Source organism: Leptonotus elevatus, chromosome 5 (genome assembly GCF_054856555.1).
Source record: "Leptonotus elevatus isolate MCC_2025b chromosome 5, RoL_Lele_1.0, whole genome shotgun sequence".
Taxonomy (NCBI): domain Eukaryota; kingdom Metazoa; phylum Chordata; class Actinopteri; order Syngnathiformes; family Syngnathidae; genus Leptonotus; species Leptonotus elevatus.
The window spans coordinates 18,758,305-18,775,380 of NC_141243.1; the positions used below are offsets into that span (position 1 = coordinate 18,758,305).

The window sequence follows — 17,076 nt, forward strand, 5'->3', positions numbered from 1 at the left end:
TGAGTTTGTGTATTTTACATTGGGCTTATTGTTAGACTACTAAGCGGTCCTTGCGTGCGTTGTTTAACGTCAAGCACGTTGTTGACCATCTAAGGCGGGTCCTCGTGCCAGTATTTACAGAAGTAGTCACAGTAGTAACAATGGCGCGATAATCTCCTTCCTAATTCCGCTGTGGTTCGTAGCACTGTATGTTTTTCTTTGCTGCCACTGGCACTGTTGTCTTTTTTGGGCCCTTGGTGAAGAAAATTGTTGTGAAAAATCAAAATGCTTCATTCGGCTTCGCTCGGCTACCCGTTTTCAAGGTACGTTCGGCTTAGCTTGCTTTGCTTGGGTGTTTGAATCTGAAAATTAATTCAAACTCCGAGGCCTTTTTTACTTAGATTTTTGGGGTTGAAGTCCGATTTGTACGAGTTCCGAGACGTTCAAACTCCGAGTTTAGGAGTTTTGTTATATATATAAAAAAACATACACATTAACATACACATCAAAAAAGAAATGCACTTGAATCTACAAAATAATAATAATAATGCATGTACAAGTCTGTGCAGACACACCATATAAACATATTTAACACAACAAATAGACTTTTTGCGTCTGACTTTTTACATCTTGTCTTTAATACAAATACTTCAAAATGGAGCTTTTGTTTGCTGAAAAACAATCTTGTGTCCATGACCTACTTCACAAGGCTACTGTTTTCCCTGTGCAGACACACACCACGCAAGCACGCCACACACGTTAGTAAAATATAGACATCACTATTAACACTTGTTTCCCTCATTAGCAAGTAGCAACATGATCGAGGAGCAAAAAAAGCAGACTAGTAATGAAAATAAAAACTTTTCACATATCCTGGTGAAATTAAGGAACATTTTCACTCAACTAGACAGACATACATACCGTGACTGACTGGACTCGAGGAGGACGTCTGCTCCGTTCATCTTGCATTTTGCTGAAGCACCCCCAGAAATGGGCTAAAAATGTGTCTGGCTGCGGGTGATTATGCTACATTGCTTGGATTGCATTTGTTGTGCTCAGTAGTCGACTTGTGGCTGTTGTGATGGTACGTTGTGTGGTTTCTTCATTACTGTAATCCTTTCATAATGACTTTCTTGAGCAAAAAAAAATTAAAATAAATGAATGAATGAATTCATATGTATAACGGAACATATGGTGTTCCACAAGGTTCAATTTTGGGGCCTTTGTTGTTTTCATTGTTCATGCTGCCCCTGGTTGAAAACAGCGGTGGTTGTTTTAAAGTGCTCTGTAAATTTGAGAAAGGCTACTCTCTCTGTTCATTTTGTTCACCAGTAAACCCTATACCTATGTCTTGAATAAAAAAATAAAAAAATAACATTTATTTTTCAATCAATAAAGAAGGGTTTGGTGAATGTGTATAGGAAACTGGTGAGGTTAAGTACCTCCAACAAGGTTTAGAACCACTGCTATAAATAGTCATAGAATATTTGTGATAGGACCCTACTACTCACCCAGTGTTAGCGATGCACTAGCTATGAGGACAATGGATATATGAAATGGACAGATTAAGTAATATGTTTTAGAAATTATTTTTTATTTGTAATAATAAATTTCACACAAGTTTGATATAAAATCTAATTCATAACGTTCAAACAATACAAATAATTACCACGATGTGGCCCTAAAATGACATGAAAAAGAGATTTTCACAGGCGTATTTAAGACATCACAGTCACATTAAAAAAGCTTTTCATTAGGGATAGAGAAGGCACAATTTAGGCTTGGTTGTTGAAGTTAAGACAATAGTCATAAAGACAAATGATTATGTTTTAACACAATGAGTAAAACGTGTCCTTCAAATGACATCAAAAAAGACATTTTCACAGGGCATATTTCTGACATCACAGTCACAATACAAAAACATTTTTATTATGAATAGAGAAGGCACAATTCAAACTGTTTAAATATGCTGCTTTAGTCAATAGGAATAATGCTGAATCAAAAGTGGAAAACATGACACAAAACCTACATTCCGTCTTTTCCAAATGTACAGCAACGTCCTGAGATATAGCGCTTACAATCAGTTTACATGACTTCAAGTAAATAATTCATATTCAAAAAGATCAAGTGATCATATGAAACATTTAGGCTGGAGAATTAATTTCTCGTTTATCTCACAGTGGCAAGAAGTAAGCAGGACATCACTGCAGCTAAACAGCAATCTGGCACATAAATCTCATTGTTACAAATGTGTGGTGTTTTTTTTTAATTTTATTTTATTTTTTAGGTGGGTGTTAGTGAAGAAGCTGTGTTCTGCTGTATTCTTACAAAATAAGAAATGTTTAATATATTGATTTTAAATAAATCTACTATATCATAGTGTGCATATCCTTTGTTCCAAAATATCTGATAGGCAGTAAATAGTGATTGTATCACAGAGAGCTACACTCAACAGCCACAACATTAGGTACACTTGCATTATGTAATCGTTTAGAAGAGATGAACTATGTGGTGTTAAATTAATATCCGTCAAACAATGTTAAACATTTTACTATTGCATGACTTTTTTCAAAGGCAGAATTTGAATACAGGTTTCTATTTGCTAGATTGTGCAGTTGTACCTAATGTTGTGGACAGCGAGATGTTTACATGACACTTCCCTGTGTACAGATTTGTGCGTCGCGAGGTCTGTTGTTAGTGGTGCAAAGAAGAGCAGAAGACAACTTATCATACTTGATTGCGGTTCTCCCTGTAATGCTGTTACATGGTGAATGAGATGGCGCTGTTGGAAGCTTTATCACTACAGGAACAAGAGATTACTGTGAGGTTGTGACCCATGTAATCCTTCACCCGAAGGCACCAACTAGCGCAATGAGTAAAATGAGGACAACCGCAACTCCACACACAGCAGGGCAGAGCAGCTTCTGTTAAAATAAATAAAAATAAAAATAATAAAGACGTCAATATCTGGACCTAAGGAAAATGATTGAAAAGACGCAGGATGGATGACAAGCGGTGTGGATGTTATTACCTCCTGCTGTTATCAGTCTCAGGCAGGAGGTTTGGTTAGTCCAACAGACAAGCCAACGATCAAAGCAATGACAGCGAGCAGGATCAGGAGAGCAAAGGCAAGGATTATATATTTCTGCCAAGCAAAGAATATGGTGTTAATTGAACTTCAAACCTCAGTAGTGACAACAGAAAATTGATTAATAATAACAATGCCCAATCATGACACTGAGAGAGAACTATTAATATCAACAAGTTACATATAAGTCTGCTTATAGTCAGTGTCAATCCAAATTGAGCAATATTGTGTATGTCAAGGCAGAGTTTGATTAAGCTTTTGTATTGTTCTCATTCGAATGTGCCAGCAGAGGGCGATAGGTGTAATTATAAAGTAGCACTTACCCTCCTGGATTTTTTCTGGTATCTTACTGCTTTTTTGGTTTCTTCTTTAGCCCGACCAATATATTCCGCTGCATTGGAAACATTGTTCTCAATGTTGTTGACCATTTCGCCCTGTAAAAGAGATTATGAATAACATAGTGACATACATTGCTTGTCCGAAGAGCAAAGAGACAACATGTAAATCCACGCATCACAGGCTGGACTAAGAACCTAGAACCTTTCAACCGTAAGGAAGACATGCTAAATACTAGGTCAAGGTGCTCACCATGACCTTATACACAGAAAAATTCTAATTAAAAGCAATTGGCGATGTGGGTCAGCTCGAGTGCTACCTGAGTTTCAACTAGCATCGCCATGTCCATGAACATCGCATGAAGCTCTCGAATGCTGGACTCCAGTCTTATGATGTCCTGATGTCGTGACTCAATCTCATCCAAGGCCTGACGTGTGATCTTGGAGTCTGAGATGATCTAAAGGAACAGCAAACTACGGTAACCATAAAATCATACAACAGTATTTCAAAAAAACAACTTCTTTTTTTTTTTGCCACCATTTGATAATATTACAGTGTGTACCAGTCATGTGAGTTAGAAGAATGCTTACGTCAGATGTGAAGATAGATGGAATTCCACTCTCTAGCATGTCTTCCAGTTCTTCATTGGTGGTCACTCTTCCAGCTAAAATTATTAATTTTACAAATTAAAGTATGTTTTGTGACACCCAAATATTACATTAATTCTGATATGTCTGCTACACTGCTGATGAGGAGGTACTCCCCTTTCCTCCCATGTTCCAAAAACATGCTAGTAGTTGATAGGTGCTAAGCTAATTGAAGACTTAATTATCTAAATGTTTGAATATGAGAGTTAATGGTTGACTCTAAGTATGCGGTTAACACTGTGTGTACACTCCCACTCGCCCATTCCGTATATACAAAAAAATATATATATATTTGGAGAATAGTTACCAATCCATGACAATCATTTAAAATGTACCTGATGATTTTACGCAGTAAAGGAATTATAGAATAAAGGGTCAATTATACCTACATGACCTATTTTACATTTTACAAAAAAATGGGTCAAATTTACCTACACTATATGTGAAAAAAATTAGGGATGCTTGATGCCACTTTTTTTTCAGACTGATATCAGTACAAGTAGATGCCACTCTACTTTTGAGACAAATTTCACACAAAAACAATGAAAATTGATACAACAGATAAAACAGATCATTTTAAAGAAAGACCTATACGTATATCCGGATACAGCATTTTTCCTTTTAAAAAAAAAATGCGTGAAATAAATGGCAATTTTCTATTACCTTTTTTTCCATTTGTTCAGAAAATATATATTTTGTATATGTTCCTGGTCGAAAAAATGGCCACAAGAGAGGGGCCGATACTGGTGTCAGCCACCATCGCAAGTACCAATACCCTGAAATAAGACCAGGTATTGACCCAACCCTGGCTTCGGTACTTGCAAATCCCTAAAAAAAAAACACAAAAAACTATAGAATATAACCAATAAGAGTAGGATAATAACGTGCAGTCACCTTAAATCTTATACTGTACTTTGGATTAAGCCCTAATTCAAAAGCTATGAATTACATCCAGAAATTAAGTAAAGTATACCTCACATTTGTGATCAGTGGCCACACTCATAATATGATTTTATTTACATTTTTTAATATAATTTGAATTTACTATGCATGTATATATTTAAAATTATTTATATTATATTATTATATAACATATATTATTTAGTTATTTTATTATGTATGCAGTTACTTTAAATTTAATTTAACTTAATTTTCTATTATATTGAGTGAGATTATTATATATAATGCAATATGTGCAACAAAGCGTCTATCAGCATCTCATGGCTCAGTCGGTGGAGTGGCCGACTCCTAACCTAAAAGTTGTGGGTTTGATCCTCAGCACTGACCATTCATTTTGTTTAATAACTATAAATTGAAAAATCATGAGTATATTTTACTAAATGCTAATGAGTAATTATAGGTGTGGAATGTAATAAAAATCGAATTGATGCACGTATTTCACATATATTGAATTAATGTACTCTTTACTCAAAATATATTATTTAAATGTAGCCATTTAAAATGGATGTAAATTGCTACCATGTTGAGTAGATTCTACAGTTTTTGTTTTGTTTTTCTAATAGAGAAGACCACCCATGTACCTGAACAGGATAAGCGGTAGAAAATAGATGGCCAGATAGATTGCTGATACTGTTTGAAAAGATGACTTTGCACTAATGTAATAAAAGATGAGGTTTAACACAAAACACAGTGCAATCTGTTTAATCCCAAAACAACAGATTAGTGTGGTATTGTTGCGAAGATGCTCTGTGTACAGCCCACTGAGTGATGAGACCAAGGCACACTAAATTGCCTGGCGGACAGTCCTATGAATAAATTGCTGCCTTTCTCACATGCAGGTACAGTTTGTACTTATTTTCATTTCATGCAGCTGAAGGCATATATTATACTGCATATGCCATTATTGTTCTTTTCGTTAAAGGATCATGAGCTAACAATGTTGATAGAAAAACAAATTAGCTACTGATACAGGTGGTGCTTGTTGTTGCGTAACTTGACACCTACATTCTATTTTTGGCTCCGGGTTGCCCAAAAATAGACGTAAGACTCTGGAACCTATAGACCCTAACACCTCTCATAAGAGAAACAGCTGCTGACACTATTTAAACACAAAAGTTTTTTCCTCCCCCCCAAGTCATCCCTCTTGTTGATTAACCACTCCCTCCCTCGAGAGGAAAGTGCTTACTGGATGTCACACACCTTTTGTATAGACTTCTCCTTAGAGAGACTCAACCTAACACATCAAAACACGCCCCGTTCACATCTCATTGAAATGCAATCCATCACTATAAAGCAAAAAGAAAAAGAAAAAAAAAGGTCACTCCGTGCGATGTCACTTATTGTTAGGACTCCATGACAGCACTGTGTGTCGAAGCCAGGTGAAGAAGTGTTACACAAGCCGCCCTGCCCTCTTCCCGTTGTCCCGGCAACACTGACACAGTGCACAGCACAGTCTCCAGTATCAGCCTTAGCAGCTACAGTGCAAAGCTTCTCATTAATGTTGGCTGCAGGGCCTGGGGGAGCAGACCTATTTTTCACTATTGTCTGGTCTTTGTGGGGGAAAGACCAAACTTCTAATACACACTAGTGGTTTTAAAGTGGGGCATTCAGGGCGTCTTGAAAAACAATGGGGAAATGGGTTCATTTATGTCCACCTATGGAAACATAGTTAAGGCAATGGAAGCGCAAAAGCGCTCTCAGCCTAATCAACGACAAAAATAAAGCATGATTAATTCAAGTGCCAAATTTAGTTTGATGTAAAAATAAGCTTTGGCAGATTAAATAAGCCTGTAAAAAGTGAACACCCCTAATGTCTGTTTAGCAACAAGTTAGAGAAAAAGAGGAAACAGGTGGAGTCTGTTTCCTGGATCTTGTCTCACATGGATGTTTTTGCCACTCTTTTATCTCTGGATTTGATTGTCTCACATTCATAAATGTTGCTCGCACAACTACATTCATGAAGTGAACAAGCTCGAAAAATGTATGCACATGGTCTTGGAGAAGTATTGATACTATACATGGATGCACACTGACCTCACAAAAAGTCAAAGGTTAACATTTGTCACTTACTTATCTCCAATTGTCTTTGGATCCGTCCTTTGCTTCGCTCTCTAAAGGAAACTTGTGTCTCATTGTACTGGGTCATTACCTCCACAAACTTCCTGGACAGCACCGTGTGCTAGAGATGAATCGAGGGACAAGGACAGAGGAGGACATTGTTCTTTTCAAACATCCCAATTCCATGTTTATGTATAATTTCCTGATGTGGGATGAATTTAAACACAGTACAGTATTCAGAGTAATCAGCCAAATGAAGTACAGGAATGGAATACCGAATAACTAACAGCTACCTGTGTTTTCTGGATCCTGAAGTCAACAGAGGATCTGTTAGTCGCGTCATCTTTAGGCATGCTTTGCTCCATGGCTTCAGTGTGAGAGCAGCACGGCATAAAACACAGGAAACGTTAATGATGTGTACAGTGCGAGTGACAACACATTTGTAGTTCGACTCACATTTTAGTTTGGTTCGCACCACATTGGCATTGCCTTTGATTTCGTTGGTCAGTGCATTAAGACGATCTTTTGTTTCTGTGCACAAGAAGAAGAAAACAGACGTCTAACTTTTACTTAACAGGGGTTGTAACCATAAAAAAAATATATATAGTGCCACTCTGAACATGTGGTGAAATGATGAAATCATATTTTAAATACATATTTGCTATGGATCTCAACTATACCTTTAAGACATGTATAGACAAGATTAAGAAGTAAGGGATTTGTTGCCACAAATGTCAAACTGCAGTGATGTGAGCCACGTGAAAGTGTAACAGAACTTACTGTCATCTGGGTGCGGCGCAGACAGGATCATGCTGTGCATCTTCTTCACGTCCTCCACTTGGTCGTATATCTTATCAATGAGCCCTCGGACCTCTTCCACCTGCAAAGAGCAACATTTTTGGATCTTCCGAGGTATTGTACATTTGTTAGATCACAGCGACTGACCCTCCTAAAGAAGCCCTCCATGAAACCATCTCGGTCCACCGCGACTGCAACATCTTCCTCTGCCGATGTTCTGCTCTGTAAGAGCGACAAATGAAAATCCAAAGAATTACCGAAATGTTTCATGAAAGCAATAAAGGGCACTTACAGCAGTCAGCTCAAGCAGTCGATCCTTCATCACAATGGCCAGCTCGTCTCTAGAATAGTTTACTTTATACTAGTGTAATAAAAGTCCCTCCGGGTCATCCATGTGACAGATGTTCGCGTTCAGAAGCTCGACGCGTGTCCAACAAAATATAAAACGCTCCACGTAACGACAGAGATAAGTCTGATTACACTTGGATATTAATCGATGAGTCTCTCACACACAGATCTTCTCCAACTCTTCCTCGTAAACGCCTTTTTACGTCCCTCCCCCTAGCGGTCTCCAGAGATGAAACAAGTCCAACCTCAATCAAACAGTCAATATATTCATGATTAAAACCACCATGTTACATGTGAATTACTATATAAACCTATATTTAATATGTAGGCTATACTGAAATCAATTATACGAAATATTAGAGACGTTCACTGTCAGAACAGAGATGCTTCACTAAATAGATGCGAGTCAATGATCAAGGTGGCCACACGGTGTCGCTGTAAACCAACATGAAAAACGGTAACCCCCAAGAATGAGGTCTTGTCTTCTAATTTCTCCTCAATGGGAATTTTGTTGTGTATTGCCTTTCAAACAAGTTTAGAACGATAATATTATTCACCTTATCATTACCATTTTATTGGTACATAATTTAATATGGATAGCGGATTGAAATCAGTGTGTTGACCCCACCCCCCCCCCCCCCCCCCCATTTATGAAACCCAAACTTTTCAAGAAACAGCATCTTCTAAGTAAAAATAATAATAATAATAAAAAATCTCGATCGGACGCTGCATACAATATTTTGGTGGTAGTCCATCCCGCCACAGTGTACGCACAAATAACGTCATCTACTCACAGCTCCAACGCCCCTCCTCACAAGATCCAAAAATGACGTTTTCCCTTCCAACGTTCAGTCCAACAACTCAGCGAGCCTGCACTCATCAGCACGCCAGAACGACTCGTATATGTATATTGGAACACTCCTTGCGGATTCTATTATATTATTTTTATTTCTTCTTTTCCTATAATGAAAAACGATTTCTTCAATTAAACATTCTTCTAAATTGAGCTCTTCTACATTCTGGACAACTGGCCTCATCTAAAGTTTCTTGGAATAATGGGTGACTTCTGGATTACTTTTTACTTGTGGATTTAACTTTTACTGGGTTTTAATCCTACTCTGTTAGTTCCCCATAAAAAAAATATGGAGCTTTCTTTGGGAATTCACCTATTAACAGCTTTTGTTTCATGTGTTAAGGTAAGATATATTTTCAAACGTCAACAGTAGCTACTTACATATGATTGTGCAGGCTGTTCTTATGGTAATTGCCAACCAGTGTTAATATTTTTTTAATTTATTTATTTATTTTTGCAGGTTTATGCCCAAGTGGTGCATCACCTGGAGCATCCAGGTAGAGAAATGCAATTTTGCATGAGCGTATATATTTTCCTTGTACCACTGTGCTTAGTCGTTGCAAAACCATAGACCTAATGGATGTGCATTCGATTTTAAAGAACACATTTTTTGTTACTAGAAATTTCGATCCATCCATTAAAAAAAAAAAAAAAATTCCCATAGATTGTCCTCATTAGAGCATCCGAGTTACCATTCTACCGAGAGGCACATATTGACAAACAATCATTCACACTCACATTCATTCTAATGGACAATTAAGTTTTCAAAAGGCCTTATATGCATTTCTTTGGAATGTGGGAAGAAACAAGAGTACCCAGACAAAACCTACATAAGCAATGAGGAACATGCAAACTCCACACACACTGTATAAAGAGAATTGTTGACCAAGTATTATTAGGTGTAATTAATTATGAGTGAGGAAGGCCTGAACTGTATTCCGAACCAAAAACTTTCGACTACGAGGCAGTCATGCTAACCACAAGTCCACTGTGCTCGACTAGAAAATGTTATTCTGCATTATATAAACACAGAAGTGTCAGGATGACGAACATACAGCTGTATTCAACGTTGTCTCAGGAAAAGTCATATCAAATAATGGCAAACCGTTTGATTTAGTGGGGGTCGCTCTGGAAATCTATGTTGACCCCCGAACTGTTCCTCCCAGGCCTGCAGGTGTTGTCCACAGCCTCACATTATTGGCCTCTTGATGCTGTGGATGGGATCGACAGACTGTGGGACCAGATTGGAAACAGACCAGGTTATGTTAACGGAAGTAATATAAGTATGTGTATCCCTGTGCATCCGCAAGATGTCCTTTTCTGTTTGAACTATGCATGATCTCATTTGACTGTTTTCCCATCACAATCATCATGCCGTTTTTTTAAATGAGCTGATGTGATCCAAGCTCTTGAACTTACCTCAGGTGTTAAAGGAGCTAAACATGTGCACTGTTGAATATAATATTCACTTTAAGTGGTAAAACCATGACAGCAATTCCAAAATGATTTGTTTGACAATTGGGAACGTTTTCTTTCTGAGCAATGTCTTTAGCACATTTTAGCCCTGTTGTTGGATTTAGCAAAGAGATGAAATTGAAGAGGGATCAGGTATAGACTTGAGCACGATGTGTGAAGCCGCTCACACACTGAGGAAATTCCTCCTTTGAGGAGTGAATAGATCCGAGTCACTCAGCTCAGCATCACTCTGTCTTATACCTGCACACCATGTCCCTCTCATTGTCTTTTGTCTTTCACTGTCTCCTCTGCTATGTGTCCATTTAGGTGTGAATCACATCACTGTCTCTCCATTGTCTTTGTCCAGCTCTCAGAATCCACAAGCACACTGTGCTCCCTTCCTCCCATAACACTTCCTATGTGTATACCAATGACTCTGCCTACACTAACATTTCTGCAACAGTAGGTGAGGATCTGCCCGCTGCGTCACCCATGTGTACCGTATAACACCCATTGCTCTCTGTTGTCCTTTCCCTGATCAGTGCTCACTGTTTCCTTTGTTCACACGTGCAGCAAATATTCAAAAGTTGCATTGTTAGGTCAAGAAATAGTTGGACAGTAAATAAAATGAAGCATTTCAAATGTGATTGACGTCTATGCTTTCAACTTTAATTTAGGACACAAAAATATTTGGAGGAATTACAGACATTTTATTCAGAGCATCTTCATTTTCAGAAGAAATTTTTTTTTTTACTATGGCGCCACAGTCCAAATTTGTTCAGTTTCATATTTTCCCACAAATCTATAATGTCGGTCACTCTCCACCAATCTAAAGTGTTAATAAAGGCTCGCTCTCTTTGCTGATGCCATGTTAATAATAAAATTACATTTTGGTTGCCTGAAAAGTGATGGTTTTGGAAATGCAAGGATTGTGCCCAACGTCAGCGAAACAGAATGTTTTTATTACTTTGGTTAAAAGCCTTTGCTGTCAACAAATGGAGTGGCGTCCTATCATTTGGCTACTTCTTTCAGCATCTGTTAAACAACCGTTTTTTTTGTGAGAAGTTATATATTGCGAGGCCATAATGCTGCCCCCACCATAAGCTTTGCTACAAACTGTTCCTTCCTTTCTCCATATTTCTTTCTCTATACTTCATTTGGATACAATTTGACCTTGTGTAAATCTGTTAAAAAACAAAACAAAAAAAACTAATAAAATACATTTAAAAAATCGAATTGATTTAATTGATTTAATGATTCTCAACTGGTGGGTTGATACCCAGAAGTGGGTCACAGACTACAAATAAATAATAAATAAAAAAAATACACACATTTGTGTTTTTGGTGCAGTTCAGAGGCATACCAAGTTGCCACACAGAAAATATTAGGAAAGGAACAAGAAATGTTACTTCCTTGCGCTCCAGGCACTATTTTACTCTATAAACAAATACAGTGTAGCTAAGCCTATGGCCTTCTGACATTATGGTTTTGGCGGTAAATCAAACTTTCGAAACAGCCATTAATAGTATAATATGCCATACCATGTTTTCACAAGCTATATTAAAACAACAACATATTTGCTGTATACATAGAACTATATAGTTTTTTAACTTCTATAAAAGTGGGCTACAATTCGGCAGCAATAGGGAAATGTGAGTCCCACGGTCAAAACAGTTGAGAATAACTGATCTAAACGAACGAGTATATTGCCTAAATGGTAAGAGCCATGTTTTTGTGGAACAAAGTCACTAAGATAGACCCTTTTTTAAAGGGACAGTATGTCGAATTGAATCCCATCTGGTGGTGAACTAATAGAATGCAGCAACCTAAGTTCAAAACGCGTCCATTTTGAAGCACGCATACTACAGTTCCTCAGAGAGACCACATTTCGCAAGCCTACCACCAAATTCTAAAAAACACAAAAAAAACAATTCTACACACTGTCACTTTAAAGTCTGTAGTGGTGGTGAATAAAGACAAACTCATAAAACTAGTGTTGTTTTTGGAAAAATACTGAGCGATTAATAAAATCAAGTGCAGCATTTCCATGACTATGCCTAAATGCTAAAGTCCATTCTTGATTTTTGCCGCAGATATTGTTGAAGGAATGGTCAACAATGGCATTTTCCTAAATGGAGACCAAGGTGGTACTTTTCTCCACTTTGGAAGCTACCAGAACTCTTGTATTAGTGACCCTACGCTATGTGGCCCTGATGGTAGGTACTAATAGAGACAAGTTATTAGGAGTAAGGTCTATCAAATCATATGTCAGTTTATTCCATGTTGTCATTCCTTTTTTTTTTCTTTTTTTTTTTACAGGAATTACCTTCTCCTTTTTTTGGAAGAACCATGAAGCAGAATCCCGTTTTGCTGTAGCATCTGGAGGTAAAGTCATCTCTAATGGCTTCTCTGTCTACACCAACCCCCTTGGAGGATACGTGGAGTTCTACACTCGAGGCAACAACCACAGATGGAAAGTCAATATCAAAGTTCCAGGTACCACAAATTGGTTGAATGCGATGCAGTGTTCCTTCATTTTCAACCATACAACTTTTATTACGTACTTGCATACTCACGGTGCGTTTACATTGACAAAGGGCCACAACGATCACCAATATATATATTAAAAAAAACTTTCTCAACAATATAATGTAGCCCAACATTAGGTTGGAAATATGGACGTGTAAAGATTACAGTGCGGTCAGTCTCAAGAATTCAATTTCAATTTGTTTTCAAACTGTGATTCGGAAACCCGGTTTGGCAAAATGGAATAAAACAAAATGGACATTTATTTTGAAAAGCTTTGTTCTCACTGATATCAGATTTTTTGTTTTATGCACCATTGCGTCCACAATTCACTGTTGAATTATGTGTCGGGTTACAGCGGCTCAGTGGTCATCTGGTTGTCATCCAATATGACGTGGAATTTTCAGGAAAGGATGTCTTGTCGAGGGAAAAGGTCGATAATAGCCTTCAGGTGTCCTGTGACAGACCTTATTAAGACTCAAGTGTCACAGTGTATCATATATGCTTTCAAAGGTAAGAATTTAGATGGAAATAAGGGCTTGGCAGTGAGACACATGGTTTCAATTTTAACCGCAAAGGATGAGATATGGTTTGGTTTGACATGTTTCTCAGACAGCTAATGCTCTTAGCTGAGACTCTACTGTTGTCAATTAGGTTTGCAGAACAAAGTTTGGTTTAAAAAAAAAAAAACTGGCTGACGTCTGCAGATAGACATAGCGACAGAATATACAGTACATGACTCACTGATGGACACATGAGTGTTGCAGAGGGTAGAGAAAATGTCTCTGTTATTTTAATGAGCGATTGTGTACTTTCTTAATCATCCACGGAGCCTCAAGAGACTCCTCAAGATTTAAGGGATGATACGTTGATTTATCTCTACAGGATGACTAAGAATGACTCGTTTTCCTGGTGTACATATAACTGTTACTGTTTTAATTGTTTGCTTAGAACCTTTTAGTATACTGCCATAATTTAAATGGAGACTGAAGAATCAAATTTGTCCTTTGGCGTGAATGTGAGTGTGAATGGTTCTTTGTCTGTATATGCTCTGTGATTGGCTGGCGACCAGTCTAAGGTGTAGCCCACCTCTACAACCAAAGGCAAATGGGATAGGCCCCAGGTCCAGATGGACGGACGAATTAATGAATATAGCCACTATAAAGCATGTCGGCAACTGAGAATGTTTGGAACATGCTGCATTAAAAAATAATCAAATGTTGTCTTTTGAGCTGTCTAGCTTAACAGTCTGTCAAATTGACCCTCTGACAGGATGAACATGAGAGAAATCTTGAAAAGTGATCCTTCTCGTCATTATTTTTTGTCTTTCAGGGCCATATTGGACCCATATTCTCTTCACATGGAAAAAGACAGCGGGTCTGAAGGTTTACATAAATGGCACCTTTATTGCTGGTGACGAGACTGGCAGTATTTCTGAAAGCTACGGTGACCCCTACTCTGACCTTGTCATTGGAACTGGCAACGACAAGGCCTATGGCCACTATGTAACGGGGGCCTTTGATGAGTTTGTCATCTGGGAAAGAGCTCTGCTGCCCAGTGAGATCTTTCACTACTACAGTGCTGCTATGGGTAAGGACACCACATGCCAATGGAAAACAAAATTTATTTGTGTGGTATAAGAAATGTTATCCAGTATAATATAGCATTTACAATTTTACGACATTTTCTGTTGCCCTAACGCAGGGGTGTCGTAACTTTTATTTATTTAATTCTTTATTTGGCAGGGGCAATGCAGTTATATATTGTTAAAGCTAGCAGCTAATGTTGTGCATATAGAGCATAGGTAGTGCCAATTCTCGACTCCAGTCCCCATTTGGCGTCTTCTACAACATTGCAGTACAGTATAAAATGTAAAATATATATCAATTAAAAAGCCATACTACATACTGCAATTCAATAAACAATATTCCAATATTGCATTTATATGACATGAAGCCTTCACTTGAGATCTTTAAAATTAAATGATTTAATTATGCTAAAACCAAACCACAGGAACCACAGTATATGGATTTTATATCTACAAAAAAACATTTTTTTTTAACTGCTGTGCAAAGTAGAGGTAATAAGGGCAATCATTTTAGGATTAATTTAGAATTGTGGGTGGCTGGTAGTCTTGTATTCCACTCAAATAGACCCAGTCCTTGCACTGAGCTTCAGCTCAATCAAATCTTCACATTCAGAACAATAACAAGATACATCTGTAAGTAAGCCGATAATCTTTAAAGTAGTGTTTACTTGGGGATCATTCATGCTTACAAATTGGAGCTTGACACAGAACAGAAAGTGGAGCAAACCATTTTTGTCTTCTGAAAGGTAAATTATCCTTCAATATCTTTCTTTACCAACGGTTACTGTTTCAGTTTTGTATTGTTTATTTGAGTCTTAGCATATATAGAAAAGCTCTATATATTACCAATTTATTATTATTTTAAATAGTAGTAGTCGTAGTAGTTGTCAGGGGATAGCATGATATACCAATGGGAGATGCATTTCAAACCACCATCCCACTCAATACTGAAATACAGTAAGTGGACGTATCATTGTCAAGATCTACAGTAATGACAGAACTTCTTTAATGTAAATACGGAGGGTTTACGACAAGGTGCAAGCCACTGGAAACATTTAAGAACAGGAAATTCAGATTAAACTTGCCAACAAACATATATATTTTTTAAAAGTATCCAATGTTCTGGAACCTGATTATTGGAAGCGAAACTAAGCTCAACTTGCATGAGAATAATGGGAAACGAAAAGTTCAGACTAAGGAGACAGAAAGGAATTCTTCTCTTAAAAGGCTACATAAACAATGCAGGCCCTAAACATAATGTAAAAGCAAGACTTTTGAGACTTTTTGAAAGAAAATATATGTAATATTCTTCAATGGCCAAGTGGCCAGTGGCTTGATCTAAACCCAAGAGCAAAGGAAGCAAGAAACACAAACAAGCAACAATTGAAGGTGGCTGCAATAAAAGCCTTGCAAGATGAACATCAGTCACATATTGATTGTTTTATTTCAAATCCATTGCATATAAAAGTGAAATCCAGAAAACTCTTTAAATCCCACTTTCCTGCCAATAGCTCTTGCTGTCATTTCCAAGATGAGTGCCATAGTGTGCATTCTTCTGCCTTATAAGTGTTACTTTAGAAGTGCTTAAGTGTGGTGGATTGCATGAGTGAAGGTCATTTCATTTTATTTTCATAACACAGCAGGATGGCTCTTAAGCCTCATTCCATTGGAATAGAGCAATTTGTAGATACACATTTGACATGTATTAATTTTAAGACATAATGTATTACTGATGTTTGAGATGATTTGACAGCATTACGTTACATTTGAAGTACTCGATCAACCTAGATGACGCAAGACGCGCAACCCTCAATTGGGCCCATTGTGGAAACGCAAACTCCAATCACAGTATGTTCTAAAAATCGGACATATTCCACATATCATTACTCAAACAGTCTGACTGTTATTGTTACAAAACAGTATTTTACTTCCCCTGAGCACACATATAAAATGTTGCATTGAACCAAAGGAGAAGATGCAGGAATGGCTCAGACTTATAAGTAAATCCATATTTAAGCATTTTCGGGTAACTCTTTTTATAAAATGACTACAAAGACATACAATGTGTCTTGCGCTTGCAGAATATTATACTGCTGCTGTGAAAATTGTAATCTTTCCTTCGTGACAAAATATACACAAGTTTCTGGTTCTGCATGACAAAATCTGTTTGCCTTGCAGATGGTGGTCTTTAAATACAAATGAACACAATAATGATTTGCACTTTCGTGTTGAATTCTTCAGGTCATGCTATAGAGTCTGCCACAACTCCAAGTTCCTTCAAAGAACTACCTTTCACTACGACAACCGTGGTAAGTTCATTTTGTAATAAGAAAAATTACACTGAACATAGTGATCTATGCGTCACACTCGAAAACGGCACATGTCTCTTTATAAATGAGATCAAGATTTTTGCTTGAAAAAAGGGACATCTGAGTACAGA

General features: G+C 37.5%; 2 protein-coding genes across 6 annotated transcripts in view; one reads left to right on the forward strand and one right to left on the reverse strand.

Moving 5' to 3' along the window:
• Window positions 1–1,552: 1,552 nt before the first annotated feature.
• On the reverse strand, window positions 1,553–8,387 carry stx2b (syntaxin 2b). Of its 2 annotated transcripts, XM_086075713.1 has the most exons (11): window positions 8,159–8,387; window positions 8,014–8,088; window positions 7,849–7,948; window positions 7,525–7,599; window positions 7,362–7,435; window positions 7,081–7,189; window positions 3,994–4,067; window positions 3,723–3,860; window positions 3,391–3,501; window positions 3,011–3,124; window positions 1,553–2,903 (listed from the first exon to the last, which is right to left on the reverse strand). In XM_086075713.1, the coding sequence occupies exons 1-10, from the start codon at window positions 8,186–8,188 to the stop codon at window positions 3,029–3,031; spliced, it is 882 nt and encodes a 293-aa protein (XP_085931839.1). In that variant the 5' UTR covers window positions 8,189–8,387; the 3' UTR covers window positions 1,553–2,903; window positions 3,011–3,028. The 2 variants fall into 2 exon arrangements, with proteins under 2 accessions (XP_085931839.1, XP_085931840.1); XM_086075714.1 differs by lacking the exon at window positions 3,011–3,124.
• Window positions 8,388–9,080: 693 nt separating this feature from the next.
• adgrd1 (adhesion G protein-coupled receptor D1) overlaps window positions 9,081–17,076 on the forward strand; it is a 31,074-nt gene continuing 23,078 nt past the window's right edge. For 2 of the 4 annotated variants that reach the window (XM_086076076.1, XM_086076077.1), the window contains exons 1-8: window positions 9,081–9,410; window positions 9,528–9,564; window positions 10,234–10,350; window positions 10,890–10,988; window positions 12,616–12,738; window positions 12,842–13,018; window positions 14,381–14,638; window positions 16,878–16,945. In XM_086076076.1, coding sequence (XP_085932202.1) covers window positions 9,357–9,410; window positions 9,528–9,564; window positions 10,234–10,350; window positions 10,890–10,988; window positions 12,616–12,738; window positions 12,842–13,018; window positions 14,381–14,638; window positions 16,878–16,945 — 933 coding nt within the window. In that variant the 5' untranslated portion in view covers window positions 9,081–9,356. The remainder of the gene's footprint in view (window positions 9,411–9,527; window positions 9,565–10,233; window positions 10,351–10,889; window positions 10,989–12,615; window positions 12,739–12,841; window positions 13,019–14,380; window positions 14,639–16,877; window positions 16,946–17,076) is intronic. The other 2 variants (XM_086076078.1, XM_086076079.1) reach the window with 2 other exon arrangements.

What these genes read in the sequence shown, in the direction of transcription:
- stx2b (XM_086075713.1), bottom strand. Translation starts at nt 8,188, where the DNA reads ATGAAGGATCGACTGCTTGAGCTGACTGCT. An exon ending in CCAAAGACAATTGGAGATAA is followed by an intron (nt 4,068 to 7,080) that starts GTAAGTGACAAA and finishes TAATAATTTTAG; the next exon opens with CTGGAAGAGTGACCACCAAT. An exon ending in ACCAGAAAAAATCCAGGAGG is followed by an intron (nt 3,125 to 3,390) that starts GTAAGTGCTACT and finishes TTTGCTTGGCAG; the next exon opens with AAATATATAATCCTTGCCTT.